General features: G+C 47.1%; 1 protein-coding gene across 1 annotated transcript in view; it reads left to right on the forward strand.

Annotated features, from left to right (window-relative positions):
• lrp1bb (low density lipoprotein receptor-related protein 1Bb) overlaps positions 1 to 20,934 on the forward strand; it is a 228,399-nt gene that overhangs the window by 205,720 nt on the left and 1,745 nt on the right. The window contains exons 72-90 of the mRNA XM_056579905.1: positions 680 to 802; positions 992 to 1,114; positions 1,374 to 1,520; positions 1,862 to 1,996; positions 2,714 to 2,833; positions 3,072 to 3,313; positions 3,889 to 4,112; positions 4,799 to 4,905; positions 6,159 to 6,275; positions 7,147 to 7,320; positions 8,244 to 8,369; positions 8,845 to 9,009; positions 11,793 to 11,954; positions 12,549 to 12,723; positions 13,604 to 13,708; positions 17,303 to 17,379; positions 18,146 to 18,236; positions 19,211 to 19,361; positions 20,598 to 20,672. Of these exons, the coding sequence (XP_056435880.1) occupies positions 680 to 802; positions 992 to 1,114; positions 1,374 to 1,520; positions 1,862 to 1,996; positions 2,714 to 2,833; positions 3,072 to 3,313; positions 3,889 to 4,112; positions 4,799 to 4,905; positions 6,159 to 6,275; positions 7,147 to 7,320; positions 8,244 to 8,369; positions 8,845 to 9,009; positions 11,793 to 11,954; positions 12,549 to 12,723; positions 13,604 to 13,708; positions 17,303 to 17,379; positions 18,146 to 18,236; positions 19,211 to 19,361; positions 20,598 to 20,672 (2,639 nt within the window). The remainder of the gene's footprint in view (positions 1 to 679; positions 803 to 991; positions 1,115 to 1,373; positions 1,521 to 1,861; positions 1,997 to 2,713; positions 2,834 to 3,071; positions 3,314 to 3,888; positions 4,113 to 4,798; positions 4,906 to 6,158; positions 6,276 to 7,146; positions 7,321 to 8,243; positions 8,370 to 8,844; positions 9,010 to 11,792; positions 11,955 to 12,548; positions 12,724 to 13,603; positions 13,709 to 17,302; positions 17,380 to 18,145; positions 18,237 to 19,210; positions 19,362 to 20,597; positions 20,673 to 20,934) is intronic.

The raw sequence follows: 20,934 nt of genomic DNA on the forward strand, positions 1-20,934 counted from the left end.
GACCACAGCGACAATGAGAGCTGCAGTCAGGGTAGGGCGTTTGGGCGTCATGGTGACCACAGCGACAAGGAGAGCTGCAGTCAGGGCAGGGCGTGTGGCCGTCGTCACGGTGACAACAGCGACAAGGAGAGCTGCAGTCAGGGTAGCGCGTGTGGCCGTCGTCACGGTGACAACAGCGACAAGGAGAGCTGCAGTCAGGGTAGGGCGTGTGGCCGTCGTCACGGTGACAACAGCGACAAGGAGAGCTGCAGTCAGGGTAGGGCGTGCGGGTTAGCGTGGGCCCGCTGCATGCTGGGACGTCTGAAGTATGGCATGACACATCGGTTCACGGGTGAAAACCTCGCGCCGTTTGTACTTTTTCTCTCTGCACACTCCTGCATCCTACGCGGAAGTCTGCCTGGCGATGGAAGCGCTATTAGTCCCATAGAAAGGCGTAGCTATGGAGACCAGGCAGCGGCATGTAATGCGGTTAGAAATAGTGGGGAAATATGTAGAAGACCTTGAAAGGGTTTTCGTAACGTCGGAAGTAGACCTTTACTTTGTGTGAGTTGGGGAGGTGTGTGTGGTCTTGGCCAGGCAATAACGACTGTCCACGGAAAGCATTATTGCCCGAGTCCCTATAGGTTAATAACCTCCCGGGTTTAGATGAACCAACAGCAGCCGTCTCTGTTATTACCAGGTTCCTTCTTCTGCCGCACTGATGAATTTGTCTGCAACAACACCTTATGCAAACTGCACGCGTGGGTGTGCGACGGCAAGGACGACTGTGGAGACAACTCGGATGAGGACCAAGACATGTGTGGTGGGTCCGCCTTCAAAGGCTTCCGATCAGACACTTTGTATACAATTGTTTTTCTTCATCATAAAGAACATAATGAACCGTCATGGTGTGCAGCGTCCTCAAAGACACTAGTGGGTCCCTCCGTAATGGATTCATTTTTGGGGGGGGAAAGACGGTGGATGAAATCAAGGCATGGCTTTCTCTCCCCAGCCAAACACGCGTGCCCTCCCACCAGGGCGTTCCGTTGCCGCAACGACCGCGTGTGCCTGCGCACGGACCAGGTGTGCAACAAGGTGGACGACTGCGGAGACAACTCGGACGAGGAGGAGTGTGGTGAGTAGCCGGCCCATGGTTCATGGTTCATGGTTTATGGTTCGCCATCAGGACACAGAGATACTAGAGAAATGCGACCGCTTTGATATTCTAGCATTTATTTGTTATTCTAATCCTGTGAATGTTCTAAAGTGAAAGTGGAGATGGCTTTTCTTGGGGGGAGGTGGTTGTCAAAGAGGTGTTAAACAGCGCTATAGGGGAGTTCACCTGCGTGGCGGACGTGGCGTGGCGTGAAACCGAACGCTCTGTGTTCCTACAGCAGAGGCGGTGACCGGCAGACCGCGGCCGTGCGGCAAGACGGAGTTCACCTGCGGCGACCAGCGCTGCATCCCCGCCCAGCTGCAGTGCGACCTCTTCAACGATTGCGGTGGAGAAAAGAGCTTGGATGAGCAGGAATGCAAAGGCCGTACGTACCGTACTCCACCCATCTCTCCCCCCCCCCCCCCCTGCTGTCATGGGCGCGGACTTCAAGGAAATTGCACGCGCAGGGGGGCGAGATGAAAAGGGTCGCTGGACCCGGAGTGAAATTGGCACTTTTTTTAGTTTGATCTGTTGTTTGGTTATTTATGGTAATTTATGTATCGCCCAACGACTTGAGTCGTGTTCTGCGCTATATGAAAGGGGCTACGGCAAAGATATGTGGCCCTCTTGGCTTCGTAGCACATCAAACATGAGTGCACAGCAGGTATCTAGCATGCCGCCAGGAGTGATGGAGTCTAATCAAAGTCCTGTTCTTTTAACACACAGTTTCCAACGGGGACGTATGTGGGAAGAAAACAAACCCCTGCGGGGAGGATGCAATCTGTAATCAAACAAATGCTAATGGCGTTTGCCATTGTAAAGCAGGCTTCAAGAGAGACCAAACAACCAGCCAGTGCCAAGGTATTGTATGCTCACATCGGTGTCTGCCTTGTTCCGCCATGCAAATAAGTTAAACCCAAACAGGGTTGTGAGCAATGATACACAGAACTGCATTAGGCTGCGCCAAGGGTAGCCTAATACAGGCTACCGTGTGGTTCAGCGGTAGCCGGAAGGTGACTTTTTTAAAATGGCAAATCACTTACCTGTTTTTGGTGTATTTTCGAATTTTCCCAACCCAGTAAAACACAGGATGTAATTTGCTCACATTTAATTGTACCATAACCAATTTTGGCATCTGGCGTTGTGTTTTTCAGAATTTTCAACCACTTCTTAGATAGTGCCTCGCAGAGAATAGGACACAGGGGGGTTGATTCTTCCACTAACCACTAGTAACGGAAGTAACTTCAAACTATGATACCACTTTTACACTTTCATTTTAAGTGATGATAGCGGCAATTATTCAATCAAGCAATCCAGATCCTGGTGTCTGATTCACACTTAATGGGTTTGTGCGAGGAAACGGGAAAAATTCCTTTTACAGTGCGCCGATGTCATTTCCTCTTTCGTAACAGGTCAAGGCCACCATTTATAAGGTTCGGAAATGAAAGATGATTGAAGAATGATTAAAGCTGCACTGAGAGCTCAACTTTGTAGGAGGCAGGAGTTATTAGACCGTGTGTCTGAGAATAACTGCCAAAGTTCTGTCTTCATCTTTGCTTTCTTTTCCTTTCTTTCCAGAAATCAATGAGTGTCTCAAGTTTGATGCATGTGCACACTATTGCACTAATACTAAAGGATCTTTTAAATGCACATGCGATCGGAACTATAAAGAGGTCAATGGCAATTGTATAGCAAAAGGTAAGAACCCGAACTTTGCATTTTTCAAACATCAATTCATTAATTGTGTTCAATTAAGCTAAGATAATCAACATTGATATTCAAAAATATTGTTTTCATAATTGAATTGTAATTTTGTTAATCATGAGGCATAGTCAAAGTTGATTGTATGTTTGTGTGCTATGTTCAAACTGTTCAATACCCTCAATGGAATTGAGCCACTCTTCATTTTCTTTGCATATAAATAAACCATCGGCAGGACCAGAGGATCGAGTGCTCTACATTGCTAATGACACTGAAATCCGAAGTTTTGTGTATCCATTTAACCAGAGCCATGGACACAAAGTACTCACTCGCATCGAGGACAATGCACGCATTATTGGAATGGATGCACTGGTTCACCACCAAAAGTTTATCTGGGCTACACAGTTTAACCCTGGTGGACTTTTTTACAAAGAAACCCTAGACAGAAGTCAAACTAAATCTAATGTCAAAAACATTGTAAGTATATCCAAAGGTGTTGATGAATGACTATTTTTTTCTAAGCAAGCGCATTAAATTTTTAGTTATTGTGTAGGCCTAGATTGCCCTGAATCTGTTTTTGGTGCCTTGATTGACTTGGAACGAGCCCAATCTAGTTACATTAAGTAGTTATGATTTAATTTAATATATTGCTTGTTGAATAAATGATGATGATTATTTTTGTTTTGTTAAGTAATGGTTGAATTATTCAATCCCTTATTGGTTTAAATGAGCCAAACCTTCAGGGTAATATATTCTTACAGATTGGCTTAAGCCAACTCATTCATTTAGCGGCATATTGCATTAAAACGGCAATTCGTAATACTTAGATTAACCATTACAACATAACTCATAGGTATATTACTTTATAGTCAGTGCTCGAACTATGGTATCAATTTGATAGCTTTGTTCCATCTCATCAAAGGTAAACTAACCCGTTCTAAATCTTCCTGTCTTTCGTTGAACTCAATTGAATACAACTTAGCGCATTGAATCAATGCGCAGCGAGCCTCTCACGCAGGGCCTAACGTTTTGCTACCCATTGATTCCACCAGTGCTCAGACTTTCGCCGGCCAAGGGATGTGTCTGCCGACTGGATCACGGGCAATATCTATTGGACGGATCACTCGCGAATGCACTGGTTCAGCTATTACACGGCCCACTGGACCAAGCTGCGCTACTCCATAAACGTGGGGCAGCTCAAGGGACCCAATTGCACCCGGCTGGTGACCGACATCGCTGGAGAGCCCTATGCCATCGTGGTCAACCCGGCCCGAGGGTAAGACCTGCTCCTCCGGGAAGCTAATCTCGGCCGACTGCTGGTGCTGGCAGGGTGCACATAGGGTAGGAGTGGGAGAGGACTCCCACGTCCTGTCACTTCCCTCCTACCCCAACCCCACTCATGCACTCGTGCGTGCATATGCACAGACATGTCAGGATGCAGGCGCTTAGCCATCGTTTTATTGGAAGATGGGAAGATCAAGGGAGATTATAACATGAGAAAATAAATAGTGGGACTTTCTATCGATGTATAGTTGTAAAAGACCTGAAGTGGGGATCCAAGTACGCAGACTCTTTAAGTCTGTGCTTTCAAGATCTTTAGCGATATTCCCAGTGTGCAATACGTACTTGCATATGCAGTGTCTCTTAATGGGATGGATTTGAATCTGATGATGCGTGATATTTAATGAGGTGTGTAACTTCCAGCAGAAGCTACGTGCTATCATCAGGACGTTGTAGAGGACGATGTTAACAACCATGTTTCGGATCAAATGTGGATCTTGGTTGGAATGTGTTCAAAATGTTGACAATGTTTTTTGTTGCACCTCAGGGGCCATACACACGTGTTCAGACGCTACTATTTCAAACGTATTGTTACCCCCAGTGGTTCGGCACCTGCAAAAAAGTTGGATGTGCGTGTCGTATGTCTCCTTTCTACGGTGTTGACAACCAGCCACTTTGCAGGATGATGTACTGGAGCGTGATAGGAGACCACTCCCATATAGAAGAGTCCGCCATGGACGGCTCTCTACGCCGGATACTGCTGGAGAAGAACCTGAGGAGACCGACCGGTAACGTCTTATCTATTTCCTCTTAAGACCAATGATGAAGTTAAACTCAATAAATGCATTTGAAATGTTTCAATTAACCATGCCAACCTTATCGGAGGAATTGTGTAGATCTACTTCAATGGGATCCCTCTACTTTTCTCTAATATGAGAGAGTACTGCTTCATACACAGACAAAAGTGCGAGCATCGATCATTTTTTTTTTCAGTCGAAACAACGAAGGATGCAACTCCTGGACCAATGATCTCAATGGTCCACCTTTTCCACAATTTATTTGCAGAAGGCACATTTCTTCACAAAACACTTATGAGGCTTTATTCATCTATTTTTGAAAACAGGCAGGCATAATATACATAATGCAATAACGGTTCTCTTCTGATGAGATACTAGAGCCATATAATGAGAAAATGCACGGATGCATAGCACGAGGCAATTACAATATCTCCAGTCACTAAATATACTTTACATTCGCACGCATGAGTTCCTGACAGGGAACATACGGTACCCTGGACAAACATTCTGCCTTACGGGGCTCAGGAGGATAGCGTTATCATGCGATACGAGACGGTACTACGGAGGGGAAAAGAGGAGATCATCTCTAAGACGTTGCAGGGCCCTTTGGGGGCCGTCTTGAGGGAGAAGCTTAGTGCTGATCTGGGTCTGAAGAGCTCCTTTGGCCTGCTTTTAATTCAGAGGGACCCATGCTTTGTCTCTGGCTACAGTAGGCTGAATTAATCACCCGCAAGAAAAACACAAACCCATTTAGTCGCCGAAGCCAGGTGTTCATATTTACCCGGTCAGCGTGCACTCCGATGGGAAAAACGCAGCCCCGGACCCCCGAAGGTTTGGGTCTTTTGTTAAATGATGATGCAGGGCACAGCACCGAAGGCTAAATCGACGTAAGATCTGTAAAAACCCCATCCACCTTTTGGAACGAGGTTATTTTTCACACACACACACACACACACACACACACACACACACACACACACACACACACACACACACACACACACACACACACACACACAGACACAGACACAGACACACAAACATGATATATTAATCGTGTCACGCACGCAACGGAGTGCAAACAGTCAATGAACCCCCCCGACACATTTGCTTTGAAATTGTGTTTAAGTATTTCAGGAAAAGCCATTAAAATCCGGGAGGGGCGGGTCCAACAGGAATGAAGCAATACCTATTGATCGCCCTTACACCGATCATAAGTCAAATGAATTTCTTCCTTTCTTCAGGACTGGCTATTGATTATTTCAATCAGCGTTTGTATTGGGCCGACCCCGAGCTCTCGCAGATCGGCAGTATTAGATTGGATGGCTCTGACCCTCTGGTGACAATCAGCGAGAGACACGGTAATGTCGCAGCCGTAGCCGCAAAAGAGCCATGCATCTCTCTTTCTCTCTCGCATTCCCTCTGCTATCCATCTCTCCCTTCATCTATCCTCTGCCTATGTCTGTCTCACTCTCTCTCTGTCTCTGTCTCTGTCTCCCTCTCTCTGTCTCCCTCTCTCTCTCTCTCTCTCTCTCTCTCTCTCTCTCTCTCTCTCTCTCTCTCTCTCTGTCTCCCTCTCTCACATTCCCTCTCCTATCCATCTCCATTCCCTCTCCTATTATCTCTCCCTCAATCTCTCCTCTCCCTATGTCTGTCCTTTTGTCTCTCTACCTCGCTCTCTCTCTCTCTTTCTCTCTCTCTCTCACATTCCCTCTCCTATCCATCTCCCCCTCCATCTCTCCTCTCCTTATGTATGTCCTTCTGTCTGTCTCGCTCTCTCACCTCCTCTCCTATCCATCTCTACTCTCCCTATGTATGTACTTATGTCTCTCTCTCGATCTCTCTCTCTCGCTCTCTCTAGCTCATTATTTCACTCTCTCTCGCTCTCTTTAGCTCGCTCACCCTCTCTCTCTCACGATCTCACTCTAACCACTCGCCTATGGATGTGTGCCATTAATAGCCTTGAATGTATTGCTTTTTTACTAGATCAATATTACTTACATACTTTGTGTCGACCCATCTGTCAATGCACTAGTCTGTCATCAGCCATCACAGTTTTATATATTCATTAGTTTAAATACAGACACTACACTATACAACACAACACAGCACAGGATACTCTCTGCTTCCCCTACAGCGCACTCCACTGTCCCCCCCCCCCCCCCCCTCAAACCTTCTCGTGTTTCGTCGTTCACGTTCTGCTACTCGCCGTTTGTCCGCTTGACTCGACAGGCGTCTCCCAGCCCTACCGGATCAATATATTTGAGGACTACATCTACGGCACAGGGCTGAAACACGACACCTTCAGGATCCACAAGTTCGGCCACCTGCCGGTGGAATTCCTCCACCTGGGTGTGGAGAAGCCCACCAACGTGTTGGTCTCCCACCGCTACAAGCAGCAAGACGGTACGCCGCCAGGTCCCTCCCCCTGCACTGAAAGGCAGCAGGCGTTAGGGAACGCCCACAAGATGTATTCAGCCGCTGCCCTCCCCCCTAGCGAGCATTGTGTATACTGTCAATAGAGAAATGGCACGGGTTAATCCAATTCAAGGTGAAAATGAAATCCTCTAGGCAGCCGGACAATCTGTTATCTGCTCTTCACGTGCGCTGCATAAAGTCATCATCGGGAGCCCCCCCCCCAACCCCCCCACCCCCCACCAACCGCCCAGCCCTGAGATGGGGGGCGATCGATTCGCCCCTTCCCGTCCACCGCTTTCAAATGCTGCACATCTGTCCCGGTTATTTGTTACATCAGGGGTCTTAATGGTGCCAGAGGATAAGAAAAGATCACTCTTGGATTTTCTTTTTTCTTCTTATCCAAAGGGCAGCTGGGCCATTCTCCAGTGCCTCATTAGATGAGGCGTTAGAATTTGCAGGCTGTGGACACAAGTTGTGCAAGAGAGATTGAGAGGGATTTTGATGTGTTAAGAAAAACTCCCTAACAACCGTTTCAGTCGTTTTTTTTTTTTTTAAAGCATTTTGATTTGTGATGTGTGCAATGAAGCGGAGCATATGGGATGTATGGGTTGTTCATGCCAAGCATGCTTAATGAGTCTGCCTGGAACGTGCGGACTAAATCATGCCATACCTTAGCATTGGAAATGCTTCCAAAAAGAATCGACTTTGGCAAGCACCATCTGAAATGTTCACACAGATTATTGGCACAAAAAGAAAACATCTTGCCCCTCAGAAGAAAAAGACAACATTATCTCCGTGTGAATACTTTTATTGGAGTTTGCTCGGGAACGTACAGGTTTTATTCATCTGTACTTTTGATTTGTGTTTTCTTTTTTTATGTACACTTTTTTATTCTTTCTTCTTCTTTACAGCGACCAATCCATGTCTGCGAATGAGTTGTGATTTCATGTGTCTGCTGAACCCGTCGGGAGCCAAGTGTACCTGCCCAGAGGGGAAAGTGCTGGTTAATGGCACCTGTAGTAATGTCAATATGTCAGGTAGGCCTGCTCCTGTCCTGATGCAATGCAGAGTGGGTTGCGGCACACACACAATCATGATGTTGCCGTGCGCATGCATGTTATTGTTGTGGCTTTTTGACCCATATGGAAAAAAGCTGTATAAGAAATAGATATATCAATACTGGGAATATAATAGAAATATAATCTACATACGTGACATGTTTCTGGGAATCTTTTGATCTGAAGCATTCTATGTGTCGTATAATATTATTTTTCCAGTTGTATGATTGATATTTTTCTTCAGACAGAAAATGGAACTTGTTTAATGTTGAATGGTTTATATTTTACTGTTCTGTGTTTATCGTCTACGGTATTGTACTAACGGAGAAGGCTGAACTGTAAAACAATAGAGAAAAAGCAATGACGAATTTGCGATGTAAAAACTCTGATATTATAACAATTGCTGGTTACAACAGTTAATCATGATGTTGGCCCTTTTGTTTGTTTGTTGTAGGGGAGCTGTGCCGGCCTCCTTGCGAGAACGGAGGACGTTGCCTGGCCAATGAGAAGGGAGACTGGAGGTGCTACTGCTGGCCTGAGTTCTCAGGGGAACGCTGCGAGGTTAACCATTGCACAGACTACTGCCTAAACGGAGGCACCTGCATGGGCTCCCCACTGGGTGAGGCGACCGCACTAATGTCATGTTAAGTGGTTTGCGGGGAGGGAGAGTCGGCAAACACACACAGAGGATGTTTGAGGTTGTCTCTCCCATGCTACTAGAAGATTTAACTCTGGTCGTTTGGAACAGGGATGGGGGCAAGCCATAAGTGAAGGGGCTTTATGATCCAAAACGTTGAGTTTATGGGGGATTTGGTTGGTGTTTAATTCCTACTTTGGATGGCACTGAGCGGTGTCGTGTTAGTGTGCAGCAGTATTGTGGGACGAGGCTAATGATCTTCTACTTTGCGATCTGAGCAGCCTGAGGCAGCAGCAGATTACAGCTGCTTCAGCGTTGGAACCACAAAAGAAACTGCTGTCAGCAAATTCCCGTGATTTGAAAAAGAATTACTAATAAAACGACACGTTGCAACATAATGTCAAAATCCAACGTCCATCTGTTTTACGCAAATGGTCTTTGGTTATTTTACTCTGTAATAGTTATGGTTGGACACCAGTTGGACAACGAAAAAAATAAAACGGGATATAGAATTGCCCTTAAGTTTTACGTCGCAAAAATGTCGCTCGATATCTACATTGGGTTCTAAATTACGTTCTACGGGGGTGCTGTATTTTCTGCCACCTAAGTGGTTAAGATAGTAATTATCCCAAACATCTCTGAGTTTGTTTACAATGATAAACTGTGTGGCTTCACCACTGCAATTATCCTAGGACTGCTGTAGCTTTTTGAACACTAATTGAAATCCTGAGGTGTCCACATAGATTTTTATACTTGCTCAGTGTTTGGGTTGAACCAAGCCAATGAAAACTGGCTGTGAGTATTTTTTTGTTTTTGTTGGGCGAGGAAGGCAAACTTACATTGGCTTTGAAATGCAATTTGGAAAGTGTAGATGAAATGTTTATCTCTTGAAAAGTAGTCTCCACTCACACCAAGTGTCCTAAATTTGATTTATTTTTTTCTTTTTCGCACAGCAAAAACAAATATCTCTCCTCACATAAAAACAGCACAAAACAGCACCGAATGCTATTTTAGCACAATATAACACAGTCATCTTATAACACAATAAGGCTCTTCAGATAGTTATCAGTATATCAGTCTTGGCCAACAAAACACTGTTAGCCTCGTCACTGGCTTACTCTGTGACCGTGGCATCATATGCACCCTGTAGATAAAAATAAATCAAAATTCATACATTGATATTGAGGAGTATTATTGCCAAATGTCGCCCACCATTACGGGATGAAGTGTGTGTGTCTATTTATGTGTGCAGCATAACCGGGCGAGATTAGGGAATATTTGTTTTGCGCTGCTGGGCTCCGGAGCAGTTCATTCATGCTCTGCAATAGACTGGTTTTTCATAAAGGGAGAGGCTGCGCTGTATTGAGCACACGTCTCCTGGGCACCAGCATATTGGTGTAAATAACCAGCAGAGGAGGATGTGGGCTGATTTAAGGCAAGCTTCAGCCAAGGGAATGGCTTTGGTATCTGAACAAACGGCCAGCACCTTGCAGTCAAGTACGTGCTGGACATTTGTTTATTTGACCTGTACCTCAAAGGGATCCTTGAAGCGTTAAAACTGTTTGCGAGACTATTGAGTGGTGCAACAATGATGTTGGCAATCGAGATACACACACATTTGATTGACAATCTAAAAAAAAAAGTTTTTTTAACCGCTTTATTCCCTTTGGTTGACCATTGCCACTGTAAGTATTAGAAATGAAAACCTTGTCCAAGTCAGTAACCGTGTTATCCATTGCCATCTGAAATATAAAAGCTAGCAAGGTCCCTCTCACTGAGTCCTGACCTAACATGTTTTTATGAACCATCGGAGCACTCTGGGAATTGTTCCCTCCTGTGGCCTACCAACAAAAAAAATCTGAAATTGTATTCTTCCTTGAGGGGACTATTCGAATGAAAAAATAAAAAAATAAAATGCATGCTTTGTTTGTGTCCGTCTCATTTAAAAGGCATCATCAACCTTTCCTATGATCGCTCGCGGTACTCCGAGGGGCCACAGGGGGCTTGTTTAATCGCGCTTGTAACTCAAGGTTAAAGCCCTGTTCAGAAAGCAGGACCTGCTTTAGATCATGGTTTCCAGTGGTCCAATGTTTGCTGCTTATCTGGCTCTCAGCAATCCTCTGGAGTGCTTTTAAGGCACAAGGATTTACTCGTCCAGGAGCTAAAAGGCCCCGTTCTGTTCCCACTGTTCCAGTTCACACAGATCCTTCCTGAGTGTTGTGTCCTAAGGGTAAGAGATGTGTCCGTATGAACCATCCTTTCATCCGAAGCGCGTTAGATTTTGTTCTGTTCCTTTTCCCAGGGCTCTTAGCATTAATAATGTTAACACGCCAAGTACTTTTATAGTACTTGGCATGTTAACATAAGTTTAACCTATAGCTTCTTAAACATCCTTGAGGTAATGGCAAACCTAAGCAAACACATTAACAGATGATTAACGATCAACCTCTGTGCTACCCCATCACTGAATATGTCGTCAACCTTTGATGAACATAACACTGGTTTGACCAAAAAACCTACTTGGTCGAAATGTCTGAATTTGGGGACATGTTCGGCAGATCCACCGAAGTGATCCCTTCTCAGGGAACCATGGCGATGTTCATAAACGAGACGTTTCCATGGTTTCCTCCAAAGAAGCAGGAAGTTTCAACCCCCCCCCCCCCCCTAGTAAACATTATGGCTGCTGGGAGCATAGGGTCCATGACCTTATGAATGGACTAACTAAGGGCCCTACTCTCTCTGTTCTCTCCCTGTTCTCTCTCCAGGCAAGCCGACCTGTCGCTGCCCCACCGGTTTCTCGGGGCCGTTCTGCGAGAGAAAGGTGTGCGACAATTACTGTTTGAACGGGGGCACCTGCGACGTGAGCCAAGGTAACCAGCCAGTGTGCCGGTGCATGGCGGAATACACCGGAGACAGATGCCTTTACCGTGAGTGGCCAGAATCCATTACCTCTCTAAGACGGATACTTCTTGGCTGCGTCTAATACGAAAATGAACGGCTGCAAGGAAGAATTCTGTAGTTGGTTTTGGTCCTGCTACTTGTTTAAGAAGCTAAGAGAAAATCCAATCCAATTTCTTTCCACAAACACTGTACTTTCCTCTAATTTTAGATCAAAGAGAGCAAACCATTCATCGGTCAAGGACCATGTTGGTCTCTGTGACGGAATGGATGGAATACTTTTCCTTTTTTTTGTTCGAATGTGTTTTTCCATGCCAGGCTATGGGAGAACGAATTCATCACTCGTGGTGACGTTGGTAGTGCTCCGCCACCGCGGGCCCAAGGGGAGATATGTTTTCATCTGTGGCCGAGATGTCATTTGATTCGGATAATTAAGTCCCATTAAAGCCCTGTAAAATTCCTATCACAACACAGCCCCAACTCCGCTCCCAGTGCCTCATTATACGGAGCAGTCTGTTGCATCTCCCCCCCCCCTGTTCGGTGCGGGCTTGTGCGTGTATTTATATATCTGTGTGTTTGTATGTGTGTGTGTGCGTGCGTGTTTGCGTGCACTCTCTCAACAGACATCTGCCACCATTACTGCGTGAACTCCAAGGCGTGCACGCTGTCCAGCAGTGGATACGTGGAGTGCGTCTGTCCGGCCAGGTTCGAGGGCAACAAGTGTGAGGTGGACAAGTGTCTGCGATGCCACGGGGCGCCGTGTCTCATCACCGAAGACACCGGGGACGTGGTGTGCAAGTAAGTTTGCGCCTGTTGCTGTACCGTCGCTGCGCAACACCGTTCACACCGCGGCCGCAGGATTGGTGAAGTTGTGAAGCACATAATACACATTTTTATTACGCGGCTTCAATCACGGCGTTCGTCTGTTATTTCGGAATAGCAGATCGCTGTTAAGAACAACAGACTGTTGCCTCGGATGCTATTTCCAACAGTTGATTTTCAGGAATCTAATTTGATTGTTTTTATTTGCGGATGACATCAAATTATTTTTTAATCGATGCAACCATTTTTTGTTGCCATGTATTTATCTTGTAAGCAGCTGTGCAATACGCAGGATAATGTATAGCGAGCTGATCATTACCAGGAAATAAACCCAGACAGGGTGGTTTTCGACAGGAATTGCTGTAGATTAGTACTTACTTTAATGATGAGGATGTTAGAATGTGAGCTTGATTACTTTTTAATGTTCTGTACATGTAATGTTAATTAACGAGGAACTTGTATTTTTCCAATCTTTGGCATAAAAATGACAACCATTGGGATGTTTGTTTTCTTGCTTTTTCCCTGAAAGATCTGCTGATTCAAACATTAACACACAATAATGAGGCCAAATTATTTTCTCCTAATTGTAAATAACTGCCACACAGTTCCCTCCAAGCGCGTTTGGAACCAACAGGCTACATAATCTCAAGCAATTATTTTAGTATGGTCTTTTGACACACGCTTAAAGTGCTTCTCAAAATATCCCAAACTTGCTTTTTGAAAATCAACTAATTAAGGCGTTAACCAGACACGTTGTACCGATGTTGACCTCAAAAAAACGTGTTGACTTGGTGCGTATGAGTACAATTACGCTGCGCGGTGTCACTAGCGTCCGCTATGTCTGTGTTCCTTGCAGTTGCACCAACGGCCGGATAGCAGCGAGCTGTCAGCTGTGTGACGGCTACTGCTACAACGGCGGCACCTGTCACCTGGACCCCGACACCAACCTACCCTTCTGCCAGTAAGTCACCGCTTAATAGGCTCCGGGGAGTCTGTGTGTGTGTGTGTGTGTGTTTGTGTTTTTGTGTGTGGAGTGAAGCCCGGGCGTGCGCCGAAGAAGGGGGGGGGAGGCAGATAGAATCCCGTCCGTACCGGTTCAGACTCCGGGCTCGACAGCACCCTGGCAGACAGGGCTGCCAGGGAGTGGGGCCTTGGATGTCTTCATGGTGCCAACCCGGACCCCCCCGCTGAGAGGAGAGGTACAGGGCTTTGAGATGTCGTCCTCTCGGGAAGGATCCCTAAGTCGGAGGAACGTTTGACACTAGCGGTCGCGAGCCGCAGCGGGGGGCTAAGTACGAGCTCACACAGCTACGGCGCCGGGGACGCTCAGCGTTTCATCTCGCGCTGCCGGGGGTTTAAGGCACCTTGATGTTAAGAAACATGCCACAAAGTTCCCATGTTTAACGCTACACCTTTGCACCGGAGAGGGCCTCTTCTATGGTTCTTCTCTGCCACATTGTGAGGAAAAGAGAACACACAACCCTTCACCCCATGGTGCAGGCTATTAGCAAACTGGATTTGAATCCCATCAAAGCTTATCGTACTGGGAAACTGTAACAATGTCGCCGTCACAAACCGCTCGGCGCTAATGTCAGTCGGACGCGCAGGCTGTAGGCGGCGACGGGTCTTAGAAGTGTTCGAAGAGAGCTGAGGGCGACGCGCATCGCGCCAGCGGCCTGTCGGTGGCGTCAAGGCCGCTGGCAGCTAACTGGGTGAGGACAAAAGGCTTGACTGGCAGATACCGAAGGTTAATGTGCGACGTCGGTCGGTCGGACGCGGATTGACAATATTTCAACGATAATCGAGTGACGTGAAGGCTGTTAGCGAGCCCCCCTACTGACAAACATTTTAATAAGAAAGAAACCTCAATTTCAGAAAGGCAGCCCTGTTGTAATTTTTTGTGTGTTTTTTATACGACCCGTCATCCAATATGGTTAAGGCGGGATGTGTGGTCATCATTCAACAGTCTAAAGAATGGAATCAATTTCTATGCAAATGTTTCCCATCTCCTTTTTCATGAGCTTAACGGACCTCCGTAATGTGGTTTATTCATTGACTCCAAGGACCCGAGATTAGGTGAAATGATTGATATATCTGTCAAGAAATCATAAATGTTTGACCTTATGCTGGTAAATGGGTATTTCATCAAGGCAAAAAGAGGAATCCTCCCAGGATTGGGGTATTCCAATTGTAATGATAATTTCTCAGATAATGCATCAAAGGTCAAATATCTTCAAAACTCATGATTGTCATCATGAAGTAGATTTTTTCATTCTTTTTCATCCAGCACTCCAGCACATATGTAATTATTTTTTGTACATAAATATATATAGCCTTTATGTGTTTATATTTTCGCATGTGCTCTTTCTGATTGGCTCAAATTGCCAAGCTATAGTAATTATAAGTGATCACTTATTTCTCATTTCAGCAGATACCGACGTCTGAACCCATTTTGATATGCCTATTTTAAGAAATTGGCCATTAGCCTTCCTTTCTTGGAATCGACAAAGGAAGGAATAATCTCAACGTCTTGGTGTGCACCAGTACAAAGCCTTACCTAAAACTAAGCTTGTTTAAGCTGACTACAGGGCTTATCAGACATTATTCCAAAAGGATGCAGAACAGCGTGTTCCCTATCTTCATAGCGTTTGCCACAGCTTACTTCCTCAGCCTCAACACAGTAGTTGACTCCTGCCTGGGCTTGAATAAAATGTAACAATACTTTTAAATCTTTTTCCTCTCTCCATCTGCACAATCGACTCCAGGGTACTTTAGTTTGTAAATCGAATACAAAAACACATTAACATTGCTTATGGTCCAATCATTATCGCGTTCTTCATTTAAACTCCCGATTTATTAAAGGTAATCCTGAACCAAGACTAATAACCCCCTGTTTTTCCTCCAGCAGATCCATCTCGGGCTTTGCAGATCCACGAGACAGATGGGAATTGATTGGGGATGCTATGTATTCCTAACAGTTGCTTTTTTGTAGGCGTGCATTTTTCATAAGGCAAAGACAAATCCATGTGTTGTGGGCGTTGCAACCTAATTGCGCGCCTCAAGCTTGAGGCGTGCCGTGCGTCGGCCACCGTTATCAGCGGGCCCGGTCGTGCTGCCGTGAAGAACCTTTAGCGGGACCGCATTCTGTGTCCTGCAATCTGTGTTACGATTCCCGCTGCCTTCCTGATCACACCACACGCCCGTGTTTCTGCAGCTGCACATCAGGGTTCAAGAACCAGCGTTGCGATGAGCTGGCCAACCCGTGCGATTACTTCTGTCAGAATGAGGGGATATGCACAATAACGGCCCCTAACAAACCACGCTGCAAGTAGGTCCTCCCTCTCTCTCCCACCGCGCCCACCCGCATCCCTCCAGAGCCACGCCGCGCCACCCAACCCACCACCCGCCTCCTCTCGCCGTCCCCCTCCACCTCTCCCGCTCCACCCAGTCCAGTGTAAAGTGCAGTCCCTTCTGTGGCACGTCCGCACTAGCCGCTCCTCCCACTCACTCACTCACTCACCCACCCACCCACCACGGCCATTCAGTCCCACAGGGTGTACTGTGTGTGTGTGCGTGCTTGTGTGTGTGTTTGTGTAAACTACCATGACTTGCAGGCACTGAGACAAACTCACGGCAGGCCAACGGAACCCTTTTCCTTCAATCGATGTGGGGGGGGGGGGGGGGGGGGGGACATGGGTGTTTGTTAATTTCCTGGGAAGGACTGACTGTCGGGATGGTTTTATGCCATCCCCGAAGGAGGGACTGAACACCTACCTCCAGCCCGTTGTGTTCTTCTGTTTAGCTTTGCTCACCTCTCAAACTCTACAACGCTCCCTCACACACACACACACACACACACCCCCCCCCCCCCCCCCCCCCCCCCCCTACTGCTCATCAAAATTCATGCCGGGCTCTCACTGTGACATTTCCTGCCCTGCGAGGGTGAGATTAATTTGACGCACGTGCGGGGGGGGGGGGGGGGGGGGGGCGCCTTCTTATTTATGATAACTTTGATGTCCTGACACTCGCAGTGCATGTCATTTGGCGTAATTTCATTCTATCATCGCCGAGCGTGCGTCGCGTCGGATCACTCATGCTTCGCGGGCCCATCTGCGTCAATCATGCCAAATTGGATATCACCTCCCCGTTAACGACGGCCATGCATTTCCTCCCATCGGATCCCATCCACGGTGTAAATGAGGCGGCGGCGGCGGCATATTGCCCCTCGTCGCCATCTTCCTCTGCCTCCTTGTGTCCTTTTGTCTCCCTTCACGGATCAATATTCAAACCCTTGAGTTTGAATGCCCGCATCTCAGAGGCCACATCGACGTATAGCTTGTTTGCATTGTATCCAGCAGCTTGTTAGAATGCATAATGATAAACCCCCTATCCCCAGCGAGATTTAGTGTGTACTTCTCACAAGGCCCGCTCACTAAGTAGAATAATTAGCCTGGTTCCTCAGCAGTGGTTTTCTGTGTTTGAAGCGAGGGGGCGGGCAGCGCGTGGCGAGCTAACCAGCCTTTATTTCCACCTTCTTCTCCAAACCCTCCCGCAGGTGCTCGGTCAACTGGGCAGGAACCCAGTGCGAGCGACCCGCCCCCAAGAGCAGCAGATCAGACAACACCACTGGAGGTGGGTACCCCCCGGCCCCCACAGCCTGCCCCCACGGCGGCCCGTGAAATAGCGTCGCATATGCAGCCTATTATCTACCTATTATCTATTAGCACCTTGTTCGATCATTAGGTGGTGGATCTGCCAGCCGTGTTTTTAAACAACACATTGATCTCCCTGCTGCCGTTGCTACTGCTGAGTGTCAGACGGAGAACATTATTGACCAGCCATAATGGATTTCAGCAGATCCAGAGCTTTTATTAGAGCGAGCACGCGCGCGCGCGCGTGTGTGTGTGTGTCTGTGTGTGTGTGTGTGTCTGTGTGTGCGCTGGTGCTATGTATAATCCTTATACATAAACAAAGTATCCTACAGCAATTTTGCATCTGTTAATTATGATGTTCAAGAATGACTTTGTGAAAATACATAACAGTATTCTGTGTGTGTGTGTGTGTGTGTGTGTGTGTGTGTGTGTGTGTGTGTGTGTGTGTGTGTGTGTGTGTGTGTGTGTGTGTGTGTGTGTGTGTGTGTGTGTGTGTTTGTGTATGCATGCATGTGTATGCCTGCGGGCTTGTGTGAATTCATTTTAATAAAAGAAAAGATGGTCTGAATTACACAGCTGGTGTTTCATAGAATAGCATCTGACCTCTTTCTGATCCTCTCCCATCTCTTGTCTCTCTCTCTCTCTCTCTCTCTCTCTCTCTCTCTCTCTCTCTCTCTCTCTTACTCTCTCTCACTCTCTTACTCTCACTCTCACTCTCACTCTCGTTCTCGCTCGCGCTCTCTCAGGGAGCATAGCCATCATTGTACCACTGGTGCTGCTGGTCATCCTGATCGTGACAGTGGTGGCCGGAGTTTTCATCTGCAAACGCAGGCAGAGGTAAAAAAAAACAACAACACACAAACACACATCTATAATATATTTGCTGCTGTCTGCTAGCAAGTGGTGTCTGTGCAGACACAACTTTACAAGACAGAAGCTGCCTTGTAAAGTGTCTCTGTATTGAATGAAGGATGAAGTTGTCAGGTAGAACAGAAGCAATGGCTACGGTTTGGCTGGTGGCCTATGGGGGCCTGGGGCTGACTGACACTGTAGTCTGATGGTGTACAGCAGGCTTAAAGGGAGGATCAAGGTATTGTGAGGCGTGTCTTGGTTGTTTTGTATTAAACCTGAAATCCTGGCTGGAACATTTCTTTTAAACCTCCTCTAATCCAGCACTATAATTGAAGCCTCATTTTACATCGAGTTCAGTGGAATTCACTTTTCTTTCCCTGACCCCACTGCTGTAGAGTCCAGTCTGACGACGGCATTGTGGACCCAAAGCCCCACACAAACAGAATGTGTGAAAGTGTAATTCATTTGCGTGGTAAATGGACTGCATTTATATAGCGCTTTTCTAACCATTGGCCACTCAAAGCGCTTTACAATGTTGCCTCACATTCACCATTCACGCACACATTCACACACCGACGGCGGAGTCAACCATGCAAGGCGACCGCCAGCTCGTCGGGAGCTAACAGTGAGGGTTAGGTGCCTTGCTCAAGGACACCTCGACACTCTAGCTAGGAGGAGCCGGGGATCGAACCAACAACCTTCAGGTTACCAGCCAACCCGCTCTACCTCCTGAGCTACTGCCGCCCGTGGTGTCAGTCTGTAACCTCAAGCGAGCGACACGGCCTCTCCTTCACGCACACACGCACGCACGCGCGCGCGCACACACACACACACACACACACATACAAACACGCCACATGGTTCTGAGAGATCCAGGGCCCCTCTAGCCTCACGGTTTCTCACCAAAGAGGGTCCTGCCTGGTCTTAACTTGATCCCCCCCCCACCCCCCTCCCTGCAGGGGGAAGCGTGTGCAGCGGCAGCCCATGACCAACGGCGGCATCAACGTGGAGATCGGCAACCCCTCCTACAACATGTACGAGGTGGACCACGACAACCACGCAGACGCCGGCAGCCTGCTCAGACCCAACTTCACACTGGACCCGCACAAGGTCCGTGGGCTCCACCACCTTAGTGGTGTTGACTGATAAAACCCATGAGGGAGCAGAACCGTCCCCTTAAAGGTGACACACCACACCACCGAGTGTGATGGTGGTTAGCCGTTACAAGCCGTTTTGAAAATCGGCCCCTTCTGACATCATAGGGTGGGCGTGTCCTCCTAGATGTATGATGGATAGATGAGCAACGTTTTCTACGGCGCGCCGTGTAGGCTGGTGGACTGATCTATCCAGCCCACATCTAAGCGGACACGCCCACTTGTGATGTCAGAAGAGGCCGATTTTCAAAAACGGCTTGTAACGGCTAATCCCACTCACACCTGGTGGTATAATATGTCACCTTTAATAAGCCACGGGAGACCACAACGTCCATACGTTCACCGTTGTGGATGCTGAGCAACTGTAAAATGTGTCTTTTGTGCACATCCAGGGCCTTTTTGGGCTCTGGTGCGGATCTCGAACCCGTTAAAAAAAGGAGCATTCTATATACTGACCGATATGTTTTGAACTACAAGTTCTCACAGCTCTTGTGTGTTTAGATTATTGTAGTCTCTGTACCCTCGCAAATGTAATAGTCCAGGTCCATGATAAGCTACCGGGCCTGTGTGTGTGTGTGTGTGTGTGTGTGTGTGTGTGTGTGTGTGTGTGTGTGTGTGTGTGTGTGTGTGTGTGTGTGTGTGTGTGTGTGTGTGTGTGTGTGTGTGTGTGTGTGTGTGTGTGTGTTTCTGTGCGAAAGGCATTACTCCTATGCAGGTACTCTGTGCCAAGGGAGCCTTTATCTGGTCGCTGATGTATTCTGTACATGGGGTTCAGGGGCTTGCTAACACTCAGCATATCAAACAAATCATAGCACCTTCACTGATGTTGTTATCTCGCCGCCTAGCGTTCCCCAGCCCTAATACTATTGCTTTTTGCCCGGCCAACTTTGACATGTGCTATTGTCGCTCCAATCTCTCCCCTATCTTTTTTTTTCCCACTACTCTTTCTGCTGACTTGAATACTAACAAGTCCCCTGTTTTTCCCCCAAAAATGTTGTCTTCTTAAAGACGGATGGTTTCTTTCTGGTCCTTACCTTGAGTAGCTTGACTTATAACACATCATATTTTTTGTGTACATGTTAAGAGAAAAAAAAGAATCCCACCCGTTTTCAGTCATCCATCCCAAGTTTGTCTCATGAGGTTAGTGTACTGGGCCCTGGTCCTCAGCGATGCTACTCTGGTTCTGTTGCAGGGCTGGTGTGTAAAATCCAGTGACCCTCGTGCCTTGGGCATCCACACTGTGCCCAAGGAGGTTATTCCTGGACAGGTGAATGGCTAACTACTATTGACGTTATTTGTGTTTCCACAGGGAGTCATGTTTGAATATTGAAGGAGGGGGGATAGGTTGTCATGTCTTAGTGAGACCGATATGGAATAGTGAGCTTGTTACATGCAAGCCTCCAGGATTTCCCGATCGCGTCAAATCACGCCATATCAAATTAGCCCTGAGAAATTGCATGAGTTTCCATATTTGTTTAATCACCGCATGTCTGCATAAAGTGACCATCGTCGCACTTTCCCTCGATATT

This window comes from Gadus chalcogrammus, chromosome 20 (assembly GCF_026213295.1).
Source record: "Gadus chalcogrammus isolate NIFS_2021 chromosome 20, NIFS_Gcha_1.0, whole genome shotgun sequence".
NCBI lineage: Eukaryota > Metazoa > Chordata > Actinopteri > Gadiformes > Gadidae > Gadus > Gadus chalcogrammus.